The sequence below is a fragment of the Parambassis ranga genome, chromosome 16, assembly GCF_900634625.1.
Source record: "Parambassis ranga chromosome 16, fParRan2.1, whole genome shotgun sequence".
Taxonomy (NCBI): domain Eukaryota; kingdom Metazoa; phylum Chordata; class Actinopteri; family Ambassidae; genus Parambassis; species Parambassis ranga.
Genome location: NC_041036.1, coordinates 10142451 through 10156677, shown reverse-complemented (window position 1 = coordinate 10156677; position 14227 = coordinate 10142451). Strand labels below are relative to the sequence as shown.

The window sequence follows — 14227 nt, the reverse complement described above, 5'->3', positions numbered from 1 at the left end:
TTGTACTTTTGTTAAAACTAAACCTACTGCTGTGTGACACTAAAAACTGGACTGAGTGCTGCACTGGGAGCAGTGTTCCCCATCTCAGACACTTTAAGAGGCAATGAAACACTTGACTAGAACACATCTCCCCTTTCTCAGTGAGGCCCTCTTGAGCACTTCTCTCTGGAAACCAGGAAGTCAAGGTGCTTCAAATTACAGCATTATAAGCCGTGTCATTAAAAACAGGAGATCTTAAAACAGTAGCAGAAGAGAGATAGAGAGAGATACATGGGTAGAAAGACAGAGAAAGATAAAAGCATAAAATAAAATATGGACATGACTTATTTCACTCAGTAATATCTCATAACAACTCATATCTGTGAGAGCTATAAATTTGCAAGGCTAAAAGTTAAAACAAGTAAGCCTATGTATCATAACACAGCATGTGAAGAGATATGGCCCTCTGGGTACGAAGATAATTTATGAGATGTTTAAGAATGTGTTTTCGAAAAAAGACTCCTCTAAAAGGTGTAAAAAAAAATCTGTTTCTCTAAAGTCATTTAAATCAAAAACATAAGCATCGCTTCCAATTTACTTCCAGTGTGGCTTAAAGGTGGCAAGTGTTTTGTCAACTACAGTGTGCAGACAGAAGTGGCATGGCCTTTAAGAGTTGCACACAGAGAAAGTGTAGCTAAAAACATGGCTTATGGTGAGGAATGTCAACAGTGAACATTTCAAAGCAGGGAATAATTGCTTCAAGTTGACCGTAATTGGTTTGTCTTTAATCTGCCCCTTCTGTCTGAACGCTCCCGTTTTTACAGTCACCAATTAAACACGGTTGTTACTTTTGTTAGTGTTCTTTTTATAAATTCTACAAATGGAACAAAGATCCAGGAAAAACCTTGTGATTTGTTCTTCTAACTCATCTCCCTGCTGTTTTGCTCATGATAATTAGTACCATAGGGATCTTTTTTTCTTACCGCAGTGAAAAAGTTTAAGCTTACTGCTGGAACTTTTTTTTTTACCTTTTTGCACAAGCTGCTTTTATTTTAAGGTTGTGGAAGCACTTACAGTGCTGTCAACAGTCATGTGTTTATTGTGTCAACCTATGTTACTTGGTACTTTTAACATAAATGGAAGAGACTGTCCAGCAAGAGAGAATGGCGCAAAAGTGTATCATATATGAAGGTAGGCACAAAAACAAAAACAGAGCTGACACTTAAATTGAAGAAGTGTATGTGTGAAGACTCCAATATAAGCCCTGAAAAGGCTCCTTAGAGTTGTGCAACTGAAGGTGCAACTTGCAGGCCAGAAAAGAAAAAAAACAGTGGCTTCTTCTCAGACATGAGTAAATTTTAATCTCTAACACTAAATGAGAAATGAGAAGGGAACTTGCCTTTTTTGTGTTTAAAAAGAGACAGAAAGTTGAAGGTTGAGGCTTTGACTTACTAGAAAAAGAGACTCAGACTTCTGCAGTTTGGGAATTCTTAACTGCAGAAACATACAGTCAGATTTTCACCTCATCAATCAAAGGTTTATGATTTCCAGAGCTATTTTACACAGCTTTAAATGATCATAGATGTCCTGTCATGAATGAGGAATAATTAAACTTAATGAGTCGGCCCTTTCAGCTCCTGTGTGTTTGTTGCTGTCTGTAAGGTTCACAGGAGAACCAGGCTGCATTGGCACCTCTAAAACAGTGACCTCACACCCTTCCTTCTGATGGAGTGATAAAGGCATACAAGCTTTCGCCTGCACCAGAAAAAGAGCAGGTCTCCAAGGAGCTAAGTCCAGGTCTGGAAGCCCTATGAGCCAGGTGTGAGGGGCCATGAAAGGGGCCAGACCCTGAGCCAGGCAGACCTCGAAACTACCCACATCACTGAGGGAGCACAGACACCTCCAGGGGTTTTGAGAAGATGGAATGAAAAGGAAAAGAGAGGAAAAAGAGAAAAGTGAGATGGTGTAGATTGCTAAGAAAGCTGTACCATTTACAATGAAGTCAATGTTCCACTGAGCTAACGCTGGGGACCTGTTGTTGTGAACTGAGGGCAGACTGGTGCGCACGTGTGACTGTGTCTTTCTTAACTACAAAAGAGCCATAAGATTGATTTTTATTTATGAAAGAGAGCAAGATTGTTTTGTCGGAAGGTTTTTAATGCACACCAGACAGATGGGTTCAAGGCCACATTCCTCTTACCTCTTTTTTTTTTTTTTTTTTACTGGGCTCAACTTGAAAGACATTACAGCACAAAACCCCCACATTAGAAGTGATCAGTGTTTGATACCAAAGCTATTACTGCTGTTGGTCTGCCCTCGGTCTCTCTTCTTCTCCCTCTCTCTGCATGTGTGAAAATTTCAGGCAACTAATTTACTCCCCTCTTGGGAATCTGTATGACATAGCTCCTCTTGGAAGTCATCAACAATAAAGCAGCCAGATCTATATACATTTCTGACCTGTGCATCTGGGCTCCAGCACATGCTCGGCTTGTGTTCTCCAACACATGGCTCACAAGGGAGGGTGATCTACTACACTCCACATTTCCTCAGCTGGTCAGGAGAAATTAGGTCAGGAGTCAAAACAGGTTAAAAGGGCTTTTGGGAGAGAGGCAATTAGGTTTTGCTTCTCATGGTAATGTACAGATACACAGAGGGGCAACTGTAGTCTGCCGACATGAGGTGATAAATTAGCACATGAAAAAATAAAAAGGAGTCCCGCAGAAAAGCACTGACACAGATGTTTTATCAGAATCCTCTGGGATGTAAAAAAGGAAAGAGGGATGGCACAATAAAGAGGAGTGAACAGATATCTCATCACTCACAACAGAATGACACTAACAGCTCTTACATGTGGTCAACTCTGAAGATTCCAAAAGCCAGGCATTATCCTCCTCTGTCATGTTTTAGCCATTTAACCCGTATGATTTATCTGTCTGAGTCAGAGACCAGGCCAAGTTCAGATGAAACAGCTAACATTTAAGATCTGAGTCTGCTGAGGTAGTCCAGGCAGGGGTCATGATCATGTTTATAACCTGCCCAAGGGGCATGATCAGTAATTTGTCACAGACATCCTCTTTGATTTTTTTCCAATATCAGAAAAGGTCAACAGTGAACAGTTGGAAAATTAGAGAGGAAGCTTTTGGTGAAAAAAAGCTGTATGTCTCTGAATAAACATGATGAGGTAACTACTTAGGTTTGTGCCTCTCTTACAGAGGTCAACAACACTGTGACCTGTTTTAGCATGACTTAATGAACAAAGAGGTGTCTATACTGTGCTTGGGTTGGTTTCTACATGTATTATGTATAGACCAACGATGTGCTAGCTAAAATTTATCAACCAGTGTGCAACAAATTTGAAAGAAATTTCAAGGAAAGAAAAATAAAGGGAAAGAAAATAGGGAGAAGGGGAAATTATTTTTATGATCTGTAATATCCTGCCAGAACTTTTATTAGACACTTAAGCATGTGTGACCTGCCCCCACACAGCAGGCTGTTAAATGGTAGTGACCTTGGAGTGAGTGCTAAGGTCCTCTAGTATCGGCAAACATACTCTCCCCGCCCCTCCTCAACCTCAACATGTATGATCTTTCACCTCACCAACATGGGACAGATAAATTAACCAGCTGCTAAACTTGGCCCTAACTTAACACACAGTTGAGTTTGTTTATATGGGTTAAGTGTGCGAGTGTGAAAAGGTCATCGAGCAGAATCATCAATTTACGTAGTTTATATAAACACATGTGGCTGTAGATAGGTTTATAGAAAGAATTACAAGATTGATTAATAACATCCTTGTGTTGTGAATTGACCAATGAGAAACGAATGCTACATTGCTTTTGCAGTGTACGTACCCCTGAGGATGTAGTTCTGGTAGTTCTGGTCAGCTTCAGCTCCTACTTTTATCAAACATGTCAGGCCCTCAGCCACCACAAACTCATGCACCAGGTCTTTGTCATCCTGAAGAAAGAAACCACAGAAAAAGATGAAAAAACATGTTTTCATTGACTCAATTAACCAGTGTTAGAAAGTACACACAAGGCAGGATAAAATCAAGAAGACTGAGTGGACTCCAATGCTTGCCCTATTGACCTGATTTGGAATCTTTAGGCTACTACTTATTCCCCAAGAAGATTGTTTGCTGTATGATGGCTGGATAAAGTGTGTAAATGTAGGAGGGACAACACTGATGAATAAATGTGCAAGGTTCCTAAAACTGACACCGACACTTTTAGCATAGTGGGTAACATTGCATGCTCTGCTTGTTAGCAACTGTTGCATGGTTTACTGGATTATTTAGAAGTCAAATAATAATACTTCAACACACAATGTACAGCACTTGAAGCTTGTTGAAATGCTCATTGCATTGGGCTCCCAGATCCACATTTTGTCCTTGATGACAAAACCACCTGTCTCTCACACCTGTCGATGACTGCTTAATTTAAGGCCAAGCATTAGGTTTTCCACAGGATTTAACATTTTCTGATAGACACTACTGGTCAGATGGGTTACAGAGGAAGGTAGCAATAAACACTGTGGGCTGGTCAGGGCTTCTTGTCTCCCAGGAGGAAGTGTAAGTGCTTCCACAACATCTTTACCATAGATCTTTGATTGAGACTCCAGTCATTTGGCAGAGTTTAAATATACAGAAGTGAACTAAAACAAAATGAACAGTAGTCCTGAAACTCTTACAAACATGTGCACAACAGATCTGACATGAAGAGAAACTCTGATATCAGGAAAAGTGGATGTTCCCACACAAATTAATATTCTCGATAATGATACACAACAGACAAAAAGTGAGGTATTTTAATCTATTCTGGGTCTGCATCAGTGCCTGTTGCTCCCTTTTCCATTTCACTGTCAGTTAACCCTCCCCCTCTGAGACCAACTGCCCGCTAGCCCAGCCCAGTGTGTGAAGTATGACCAGACCTGAACACTCCACAGCTGCCACGAAAGCAGACTCTGCAGCACGGCTCTGCCTCAGGAAAACTGTGCTGTATCCAAGTGTCAGTGTGCATGTGTACACTGATGCACGTGTGCATGCTGCATATATTTCTTGAATATTAATGCATGTACATGCACCAGCGTATTGATGCATGGAAACAAATGATAAGTGATACTTCATGAGGACTGCTGTATTTCTGAAAAATGTCTTGATATCATGACATTCACAGCAGCTATGACTGAATGTTTGGAGCCCAGGTGAGATGTTGTTAAATGGTTCAAGAACAAGAATCACTGAATATTACCTGAAAAATCTGCTTGAGGGAAAAGAGGGCTCTCCGTAGCTCCCGTCCTGTTGAGTTGTAGAGTTTTTCTGTATAAAGAGAGAACAAGAGACAGTGGAAACATTAGCTGACAGTCGTACGTGTGGTATCTGATGTTATTAGAGTTTCAAGATTGATTCTGACTTTAAAAAAAAAAAAAAAAACTGAACTACATATTTCTAGAAAATCACTTCCTTTTGTCATCATGTACATATCATTGGAAGCAATTATCCCAAGTAGCAAAATATGAAAACTATCCTAAAAGACAAATAATGAGAATAAAAGAACAGTAGGAGCCATTTAGAGAACATCTGTGGAGAGTTAGTGAACAGAGGATGTTTCCTGCTCACAAAGCCCTATCTGAAGTCACCAAGTCATGGTGGAAATTAAGCCAATAGCTACTATAATTGCAGGGAAACAATTCCATCATTAATCAGTTCTCACAGTAAAAGAGTGATATGATGGATGACATGCTTATGATGAAGGCTTACATTTCCTGCAATCACTCTGACAATCCTTCACACTGCGTGCAGTCTGTACAGTCTGCCAGGGAGTGGCAGCGTTGAGCACAGAGTAGCTCACTCAGCTCACTCATCACTGCTGGGTGAACTCTCTGACTCAGCAAAACCTGCCTGAAACTGCTGCAGATACAGCAACATACAGTGCACTTCAATGCAGACCAGTGCAGTGTAGTGCAGTTCAGGACTCCTCCTCTGTCTTTTGATTTATTCACTGTTACATTTAATTTGAATTTGATGGACACTTTCTTGCTTGGAGGCATAATTATGTGACTTAGCAGAACATTGGCATGCACACAAAACTCAATCAGTAAATCTCACACACACCCAAACATACTTTTTGCCTTGAATAGAGAGGCAAAGGACACACATGGAATTTTATTTCTTTTTTTAAAAAAGAGTGCGAATATGCCATAAAGGACACAGATTATATTTGTACCCTACCAACATAACCTTGGTACATTTCACCTCAGATTACAGGAGAAATAAAAAAGTATACATGTAGCAAAAATGGTCACAAGTCTAGCCATGTTTAGAGGTGCAGCTATGTAATAGGAAAAAATGTTTTCCTTTCACCAATGCCTAACATATATTTTCAGAAAATGTTCAATGTTGGTCCACATGAAAAGACTTGGCCTGTATGTCCTTCATATACACACACAAAGCTCCACAACATCACAAAATAGCTTCCACTGAATCTATTATGTAAGAAACACACAGTGATGAGTGTATACTTGAACACCACCAAGTCTATTCATTGTTGTTGGCCTCCTCAGCTGTAGACTAAATCCTTTCATCTGATGTACTGAGAGACAAAGTGTAGGGATAAGGTGTGTGTGCCTGCCAATTACTGCAGGCATACAAAGGCTACTTCTGGATACTGGACCAGACAAGGGTGTGCGCTTGTGGTCTGGTGTGTTTCAAATCTCTTTTCAGTGACACAGTATTTTCAAAACACACATAAAACATCACACTGAAGCAGCGGAAATTTCACGCACAAAGACAACAAACATGTAAGCTCAGTCTTTAAAGAAGGGAGAACTCAAGGAGAACACACAGTCATAAAAAAAACTAAATCTGAATGTGCTGTAAAGATCTGTGAAACGTCTGAACCTCTAATCTGAACTGTGTTCTTTGTTTAAATCTTGCCAGTCAGATTTAAGGACGTGTCATTACAGGAAAAAAGCTCGATCACAGTAACTCTACACACTTCCTATTATTGGTGTAATCCACTGCTGTACAGACAGAACACTGGAGATGCAGCTGTACTGCAGACTGTCCATATGCAGTTAAAAGAATCCCACTTGAAGCTGTTGTATACTGAAATCATACACCTCACAATCCAGTTCCAGCGCAGTCTCTTATCTTCAGAAGATGTCTTGTTTCTAATTTATGATGGCATTTGGTATGAGCAGAGCCTTAACTGTTTTGTGCACTCAGTGCCGTACATGGTTGCGCAGACGCATGGGGGGGGCATTGGTCATTTACGAAGCAGTCCCAGCAAGTTACTGGCAACAACATCCACAAGGAATAAATCTCTACAAGTCCAGAGGTATTAAGAGGGGAAGCTGTGTGATGTTGGGAATTTATGTCTTTATAAATAACAGGAAGGAAGTGTGACTGGGCCTTTTCGGTTTGGGCCCCCCAGCTGTGGAACTCCAGCCTGAGTAAATCAGGGAAGTCAAGTCAACATCATCCTTTAAATCTTTTCTCAGAGCTGATATATTTTTGTATCTTTCTTATGTTTGCTCCTTTGCGTCATTGTCCATGGCTGTAAAAGATATATAAACAAAAACATGCTATTCTTGATACTTTTAGATGACATAAGCTAAAGTGCATTTTCCATGATTCCCATGAAATAAAAAGGTAAAAACACTTTTATTGTGCAGGTCAAGGAGAGCCCTAACGACTGCCCTGCAGCTCAGTGTGTAGATTAGGGATTTCCAAACAGACAAACTCTCTGATCAGTGTAGCGGAAAGACAGAGGGAGATAACTCTGGGTTACTTATCACACCTTCACCATACAAAGCCAGCTTGATTTGTGGTCCTACTTAACCTCATGACTTCAATCAGTATGCTCTTTTTCTTCTGAATGTCTTTACTGCACTTCCACATGGATACTGAATGTTAATCAGGCAACAGATTAATCACCCTGCTGGTTCAGCCCAGATCACAGCACAGCACTACGAGAGTGATGCATCAGCATTGGGCTTAAATAAATCCCAGAAGCATGTGTATGTGGTGGTTTGTGTGTGTCAATCAGCAATGGTGAGGCAGAGAAATTCTTCCTCCTATTTGCACAATGGGCTTGTGCTCCTCTACTTAGCCATGTAGTTTGGACTGCAATAAACCTGTCAGAAAGTTATTCCTGACCAACACTAAATGAAGCCCATCTGCAAGGAACAGACAGTCCCTTCCCTGTCCCTGTCCGTGGTCCACACACACCAATGCACCTTCGAGAGGCCCATCTCTAATGAGAAATAGCTCAGTGGAGATTAGTTCCATACCATTTGGCACAGATATGCACCCAAAAAGTATGGGCCTTCTGCATTTTCCCCTGTTCGTGAAAAGAACATGGGACCTTATTTATTCACAGGAAATGTTTGGAGGCCCCAACTTAAGTCAAGTTCACATGAAACCACCTGAAACTTCAAACCCAATAGCCCGCTACATTTGCCATGGATGTGTTATTGGGCCAAAATAAACCTAGAAGAACAAAGGCAGATAGAGTTTTGGACACTGCAAAACAATCTAGGTAGGTATGTGATGCAACTTCCAATTTTGACTGCATTTTGGCCATAATACTGTAACAATAACAACAAACAAACTGCAGCAGTCAGGCACCTCTCCTGAACCTGACCTGACTTAAGATTTATTCAAAACAGCTTTTAGACATTACCTGCATAAAACAAGACTAGAAGAAGAAATGTATAAGAGTATGTGAGGACAAGCAAGTCATTTTTTTCCAGTGATCTTCAAATTTACTGTCAGCTTTTACTGACAGAATGACTCAACTCGACTCAAAGTGTTTCTGTGATGGCTCATTCTGATATATACCATAGAGAGCAGCTGTTTTCTCCTCTTAAACTGCTTAAATTGCAATACACAGTCAGGTTTTCACAGCTGAAATAGCTACAGGGATGTAATAGATTCCTAATTATTACAATCATAAAAGTAACAGCGGAATTTCCATAATCATCAGGAATGTGCTCAGCAGGGAAAGTCAGGGGGAAAAAAGGTGCTGTGGGGGGCTGTTATATTCAGACAAGACTTTATAGATGGTCATGCTGCTGCTGCTGCTGCTGCTGAGAAGACAACTTTTAGGAGCATCTGTCTTGTGCCTCTTCAAACACCTTGACACTCTGTGCCAGCACATTCCAGTTCCACATTCCAGTTTTGAATGAGTCATGGGTCATTTTTAATTTATCTCCAGCCTCAAATCTAAAACCAGTCCCCACTGGTGGACAGCTAACAAATAATGAAAATACATTTGCCAATAAAGCCATTAACCGTGCTCATTTTCCATCTACAAGCACCTCCAACATGCTCCATCACTCATCTGTTCACATGTCTTTGTTTCCAGAAAGTGCTATAAAACGAAAAGGATGACTACAACTGCTCATGCATGGCGCAGCAGGCGGAGCGCATAAACCACATCCAAAGCACAGCCAGGAAACCCACAAAGACCCCACTGGGTAGGAGAACCTCACATACACTGGTGTAAATTAGTCTGTGTTTACTTTCAAGAGTGGGAGTGAGTAGAAGGAGGATCCTTAACATTGTATTGGTATGTGTATATGAAATGTTCTAACAAGCCCCAATCTAGTATTAAGATCTGATAAGATTGAAGGGAAAACAATGAAAGAGACACCTTTGCATAGCTATCACATTTACATCCATTAAGTCGTGCCATTTTTTTATTTAAAGGTAGGCCACCAGCATGTCATTGGCCACTGTAACCACAAATTTTGTTTTGTTGGCAAACAACAATAACTAGGAAGTGCAAAAAACTGTTGAAATATCATAACACAATACTGACAATATATCAATTTTCTTTCAACTCCTGCAAGCCTAGATAAGATTCCACATAGAGGAGAATAACAGAACATAATCACTCCCTCCCTGGAGGGAAATTTAGAAGCTAAAGGTGGATTCTGGGTAAAATGTGAGGACCTGACAGATGAACAACAGGAGTTGAAGTGTTAAAGTTGTGTTTCTAAGTAGCTGGTAGAGTACAAGAGTGAGTAAATGATTGCCAAATTAAACTGAAGAATAGCAGTATTTGTCATGTGTCAGTGTAACCACAACCTGATGTGCCAGATGGTTTGTTACACAGACCCATCTGGGAAGTCAACTTTAGCAAATGTTTAGAAAGAAAAAAGGTGACGGGATATTCCAAAACTGCAATCAATCAGACTACACTACTAAGTTCAGTCACTATTAGCTGTCATCACACCTAAAACACACACTGAGCTGTACCTGGTTTAACTGCATAAGCACTGGTATTGCTTATGTACTGCCAACAGCTACTCTGCTGTTCTTCAAAAAGATCACACAAAATTTAGTTTTGAAAGAAGCATCAGTACACTAGTAAATCTGTGTAAACACCACCAGTTAATGGGCTGTAATATACATTATTCAAATGCAGAAGATGTATTGTGCAGATATAAAGGTCAGTTTTCAGTGTGTTGTACAAATTTCTGCTCTGGTCAAAGCTGAACCATCAGTCACAAGCCAGAGCCCTGCCCACATCTGGATTTAGCCCCTGTGCTACGAGCCAGGAGCCTGTTCCACTGGTCAGTAAAGGCCACAAACTCAGTGAGAGGTGAATGCTGAGGTCAGGCAATCTGTATCCATCTGGGACTCCTATATATGCCAGAATCGCCACATCACTGCCTGCCATGTTTAAGGATGAACTGGACCATCTTTCATTTCCATCCTCTGGTATTTTCATGAGAAACCCTCGAGTTTACAGTATTCATAATGGCCCTGTGCAGTCACGAAACACAACATAACAACAACATCAACGCTGCTTCCTTCTCAGTTTTTTTCCTTTCTTACTCTGTAAGGGAAACCTTGTGTTCCAAAATTTATGAAGAGAAAACACAAGTAATTAAGGTGGGAGACCTCACAACATGTGCAACAGATTGCAACATGCTACTTTGTGGACTGGAGTTTCTGCTCTTTTTATCCCCTTCTCTGTGAAGGAAAACATAAGGTGAATGATGGGTCAATAAAAGCAGATTATAGCACTCAGGTGGAAATCATTACACGGGAATGCAGGTAAAAATGAGATCAATTTCAACATGTTTGAATTAAGAGTGTAACTGAACAGTGGATAAAGACAATTATATGGAAAATGTGTGCACACACTCACACAGGCAGTTTAGAAAGTGCACAGAGGAATAAAGACATTAATTAATTTGTTCCTGTTGCCTGGAGTTTATTCAAATGCTTTGGAAGTTGTGATAGGAGACATATGGAGATGATGGTTTAGATTAGGAAACTGAGTTGGGCCACACAGACTGAAGAAGCCTGTGTCACTGGCAGCAAGCCCCACAGGAAGGCCGGCGTGGACCCACAGGGCGTGAAAGTCTCTGAGCAGGCAGACAGCTGAGGCATGAAACAAAAACAAAACCATCAACATAGCCAATAAATATGAGAAGAGTGCTGTCTTTAACATAACTTAGTCAACAACACATTAAATAGGCTGGACATATGGCCTTTCAATGATGTTAATGACAGTGATGGGAACATGCAAATAAACAATGCTAATGCATTCTGATTTGATTTCCTACACAGATGTTGTACCTGGACTTCCTCTATACACAGTGCAGAGGGCACAGTATCAACAGTCTCATGGGAGGGAGAGGGGATCAGATTTCTGCGCTGGGACACTCTATCCTGGCAGTGGTATATGATACCAAGGCATACCACTGCCAAGTTCCAATAAACACAAAACCTGCCCTACAGAGCTCAACGGCACCCATTGTCCCTCAATGGAAATAGGAAAATTGGACTGTTGTGTTTATTGATGTGTTTATGTAAGGCTGTGAGTGAAGGTTTATGTTTTCGTCAGTCACAATAATTCTTCTGGACAGCCGCAGTGCTATTTGTCTTAGCTTGAAGCTAAATCCTTTACTGTTTAGCTTAAAAATGCCCTTATATTAATGTGTAGAGCACTCCAGGGCACTGGAAGCTAAGTTTCTTTAATAAACTGAATGCTAACCAGCTATCAAGATATTATCTGACACTGTCAAAGAGTAAAAGCAGAGGAAAGTGAGGGTGGAATCTGCCGAATTCCAGAGCAAGAGAGAGACATGACAGCAAGGCCAATGTGAGGACAGACAAATCTTTCATTAGAGCCTGCTGGTCTAATGAGTCATTCCTTAGCTACCAGGTGGGGTGACCCTCACAACATCCCCCCCCAGTAAATAACCCCCTTTTCTTTCCCTTGCTTTTTGTAGACCACTCTTTCACCTCCTCAGCAGGGTTTCCCCAACACTCACCACCACTGACACAGATACGTAGTGGAGCGGAGAGCAGAGTAAAGGCACACATCCATTCAGCAGACCAGACAAAAGCCTGACACAGATATAAACTCGAGGATCAACAATGCTTAGGGAGTGGTGACAAGGCCAGCCTTAGACACAGTTAAAACAAGTCACCATAAACTTATAGTGACTGCTGACAAAGGTGAAGCTGTTCATTAGTAATATTGCTGCTACGTACACAAATGCCCTTTCAATATAAAGTCAGAAGGAGGTTGGGTCAAGACCGTTCCCCATGTGTTTCTTGGCAGCTGCTTTAGCCAAACAGCTTTTCTTACTGCAGTAAAGTGTGCATATAGATGCAGGACCAGATGCTGAAAAAAGTAAGATTTAAAATCTCAGGCCATATATTCCCCTACTATCACGTGTGTACATATACCGTAGTTCTTTTTTTCCATCTTGGGATTTTTATCTTTTTATCCATAAAAGACAGATCCGCCAAGCCAAGTGCTTTTCTCAATTTAGACTTTATGATCCTTAAAATCAAACCGTTTCATTTCATGTTCTGCAATTAAATGAGAAGTTAAAAAGTTTCTTTTTGTCCTTAAAAGTTGGAAAATGTTCTCAGCAATGACCTCAGTGACTCTTGCCTAACCTACTTCACTCCCCTCTTCCTCTCTCACTCCTCTTGGCCTTCACTTTTCCTTCTCCATCTTATTCTTAACAACCTGACACGTGGGGAAATACACCAGTGCAAACTAGGTCCAATAAACACAGTTGTGTTGAGACCACATCTATTTCAGTCTAGGCTCTAGGAATAGGAAGCAAACCGATGTGGAGGCAGACACGTGTTACAGTACACCATTTCGTTTCCATACTGGCCACCCTGTGACTGACTGTACTTAATAGAAAGGAGATGTCAACACCTGGTTTCTGCACAAACACAATCCATTGCGGGCTCCCTGCTGTTCCTTATTCTTTATTATTGTGAAACGTGGCTTCTCTTGTCTTCTTAGTAAGAAAGAGAAGGCTCTGTCTGTCAGTGGCTTAGGTAATGACTCAATCTAGTTAACCTGACGTGTACAGTCTAATACGAGCAGTCACTTGTCGTCAGTCAAGCCTTTAATAACCTTACGAAATTACTTCCACTGGTCAGAAATAGATGGAAATTAAAACCATTGACACAGAAGGAGGACTCTGATCTTTAAAAAAATGTGCAAACATCTCTCAGTGATATATTATATCTTCACACACTTCTCCTGCATCTATAGTTAAATAAAGGTATGGGTAACACTGAATTCAGTGTATAAATACAAGAGATGCAGAAGATAGTACAAACATAGACCTTCCAGGAAGTTGTTGAGAAAATTGAAGCACTACTCATTTCTTGGCACTGTTAAGTTTATGCCATTATTACTGATCCAGATCCACAATCAGCCTGGAACAGGCGTTACCTACAGTATGATCATCAAACAAGCTAGTGCATGAGGTTGTTTTCATGGTGTGTTTAATCTTGCTGTGTTGGATTTGAACTTCAAATTCTTCACAGTGAAGATATATAATGAATCCAAGGCAGACATGCACTAAGGAAGGAAACACAGCCTGTTGGTGGACTTAAAACAAGCACAAATGATACTCTGGAGTGATCATACATATTTACCACAGCATTCTAGGCCATGCATGACTACCATTGTCATGTCAGACTGTTGGCACTGGCTTTGCTATGTCAAGCTGGGTGTGATGTGTGAACTGACTGCTGACAGGTGGTAGAGCTTAGAGAAAGGGTCAAGTCAGCACTATTCTTGACACCCAAAGAGGTCAGATTCAATTGACTTTTTGAAAAGCATACTGAGAGTATGAAAATGGCATGTAATCACTGTCACTGACAAAAGACTAAACCTGAACTTTTCTGATGACTCAGATGCACTTATTTCATCCTAAGTGGTTAATTATTTCTTGTTGTCATGTTAGT

The 14227-nt window shown here is 40.7% G+C and overlaps 1 protein-coding gene across 4 annotated transcripts in view; it reads right to left on the bottom strand.

Annotated features, from left to right (window-relative positions):
- Positions 1 to 14227, bottom strand: part of fhod3b (formin homology 2 domain containing 3b) — a 73456-nt gene that overhangs the window by 25179 nt on the left and 34050 nt on the right. For all 4 annotated transcript variants that reach the window (XM_028425910.1, XM_028425907.1, XM_028425908.1 and 1 more), the window contains exons 4-5: positions 5229 to 5296; positions 3831 to 3936 (exon numbers count right to left, since the gene is read on the bottom strand). In XM_028425910.1, coding sequence (XP_028281711.1) covers positions 3831 to 3936; positions 5229 to 5296 — 174 coding nt within the window. The remainder of the gene's footprint in view (positions 1 to 3830; positions 3937 to 5228; positions 5297 to 14227) is intronic.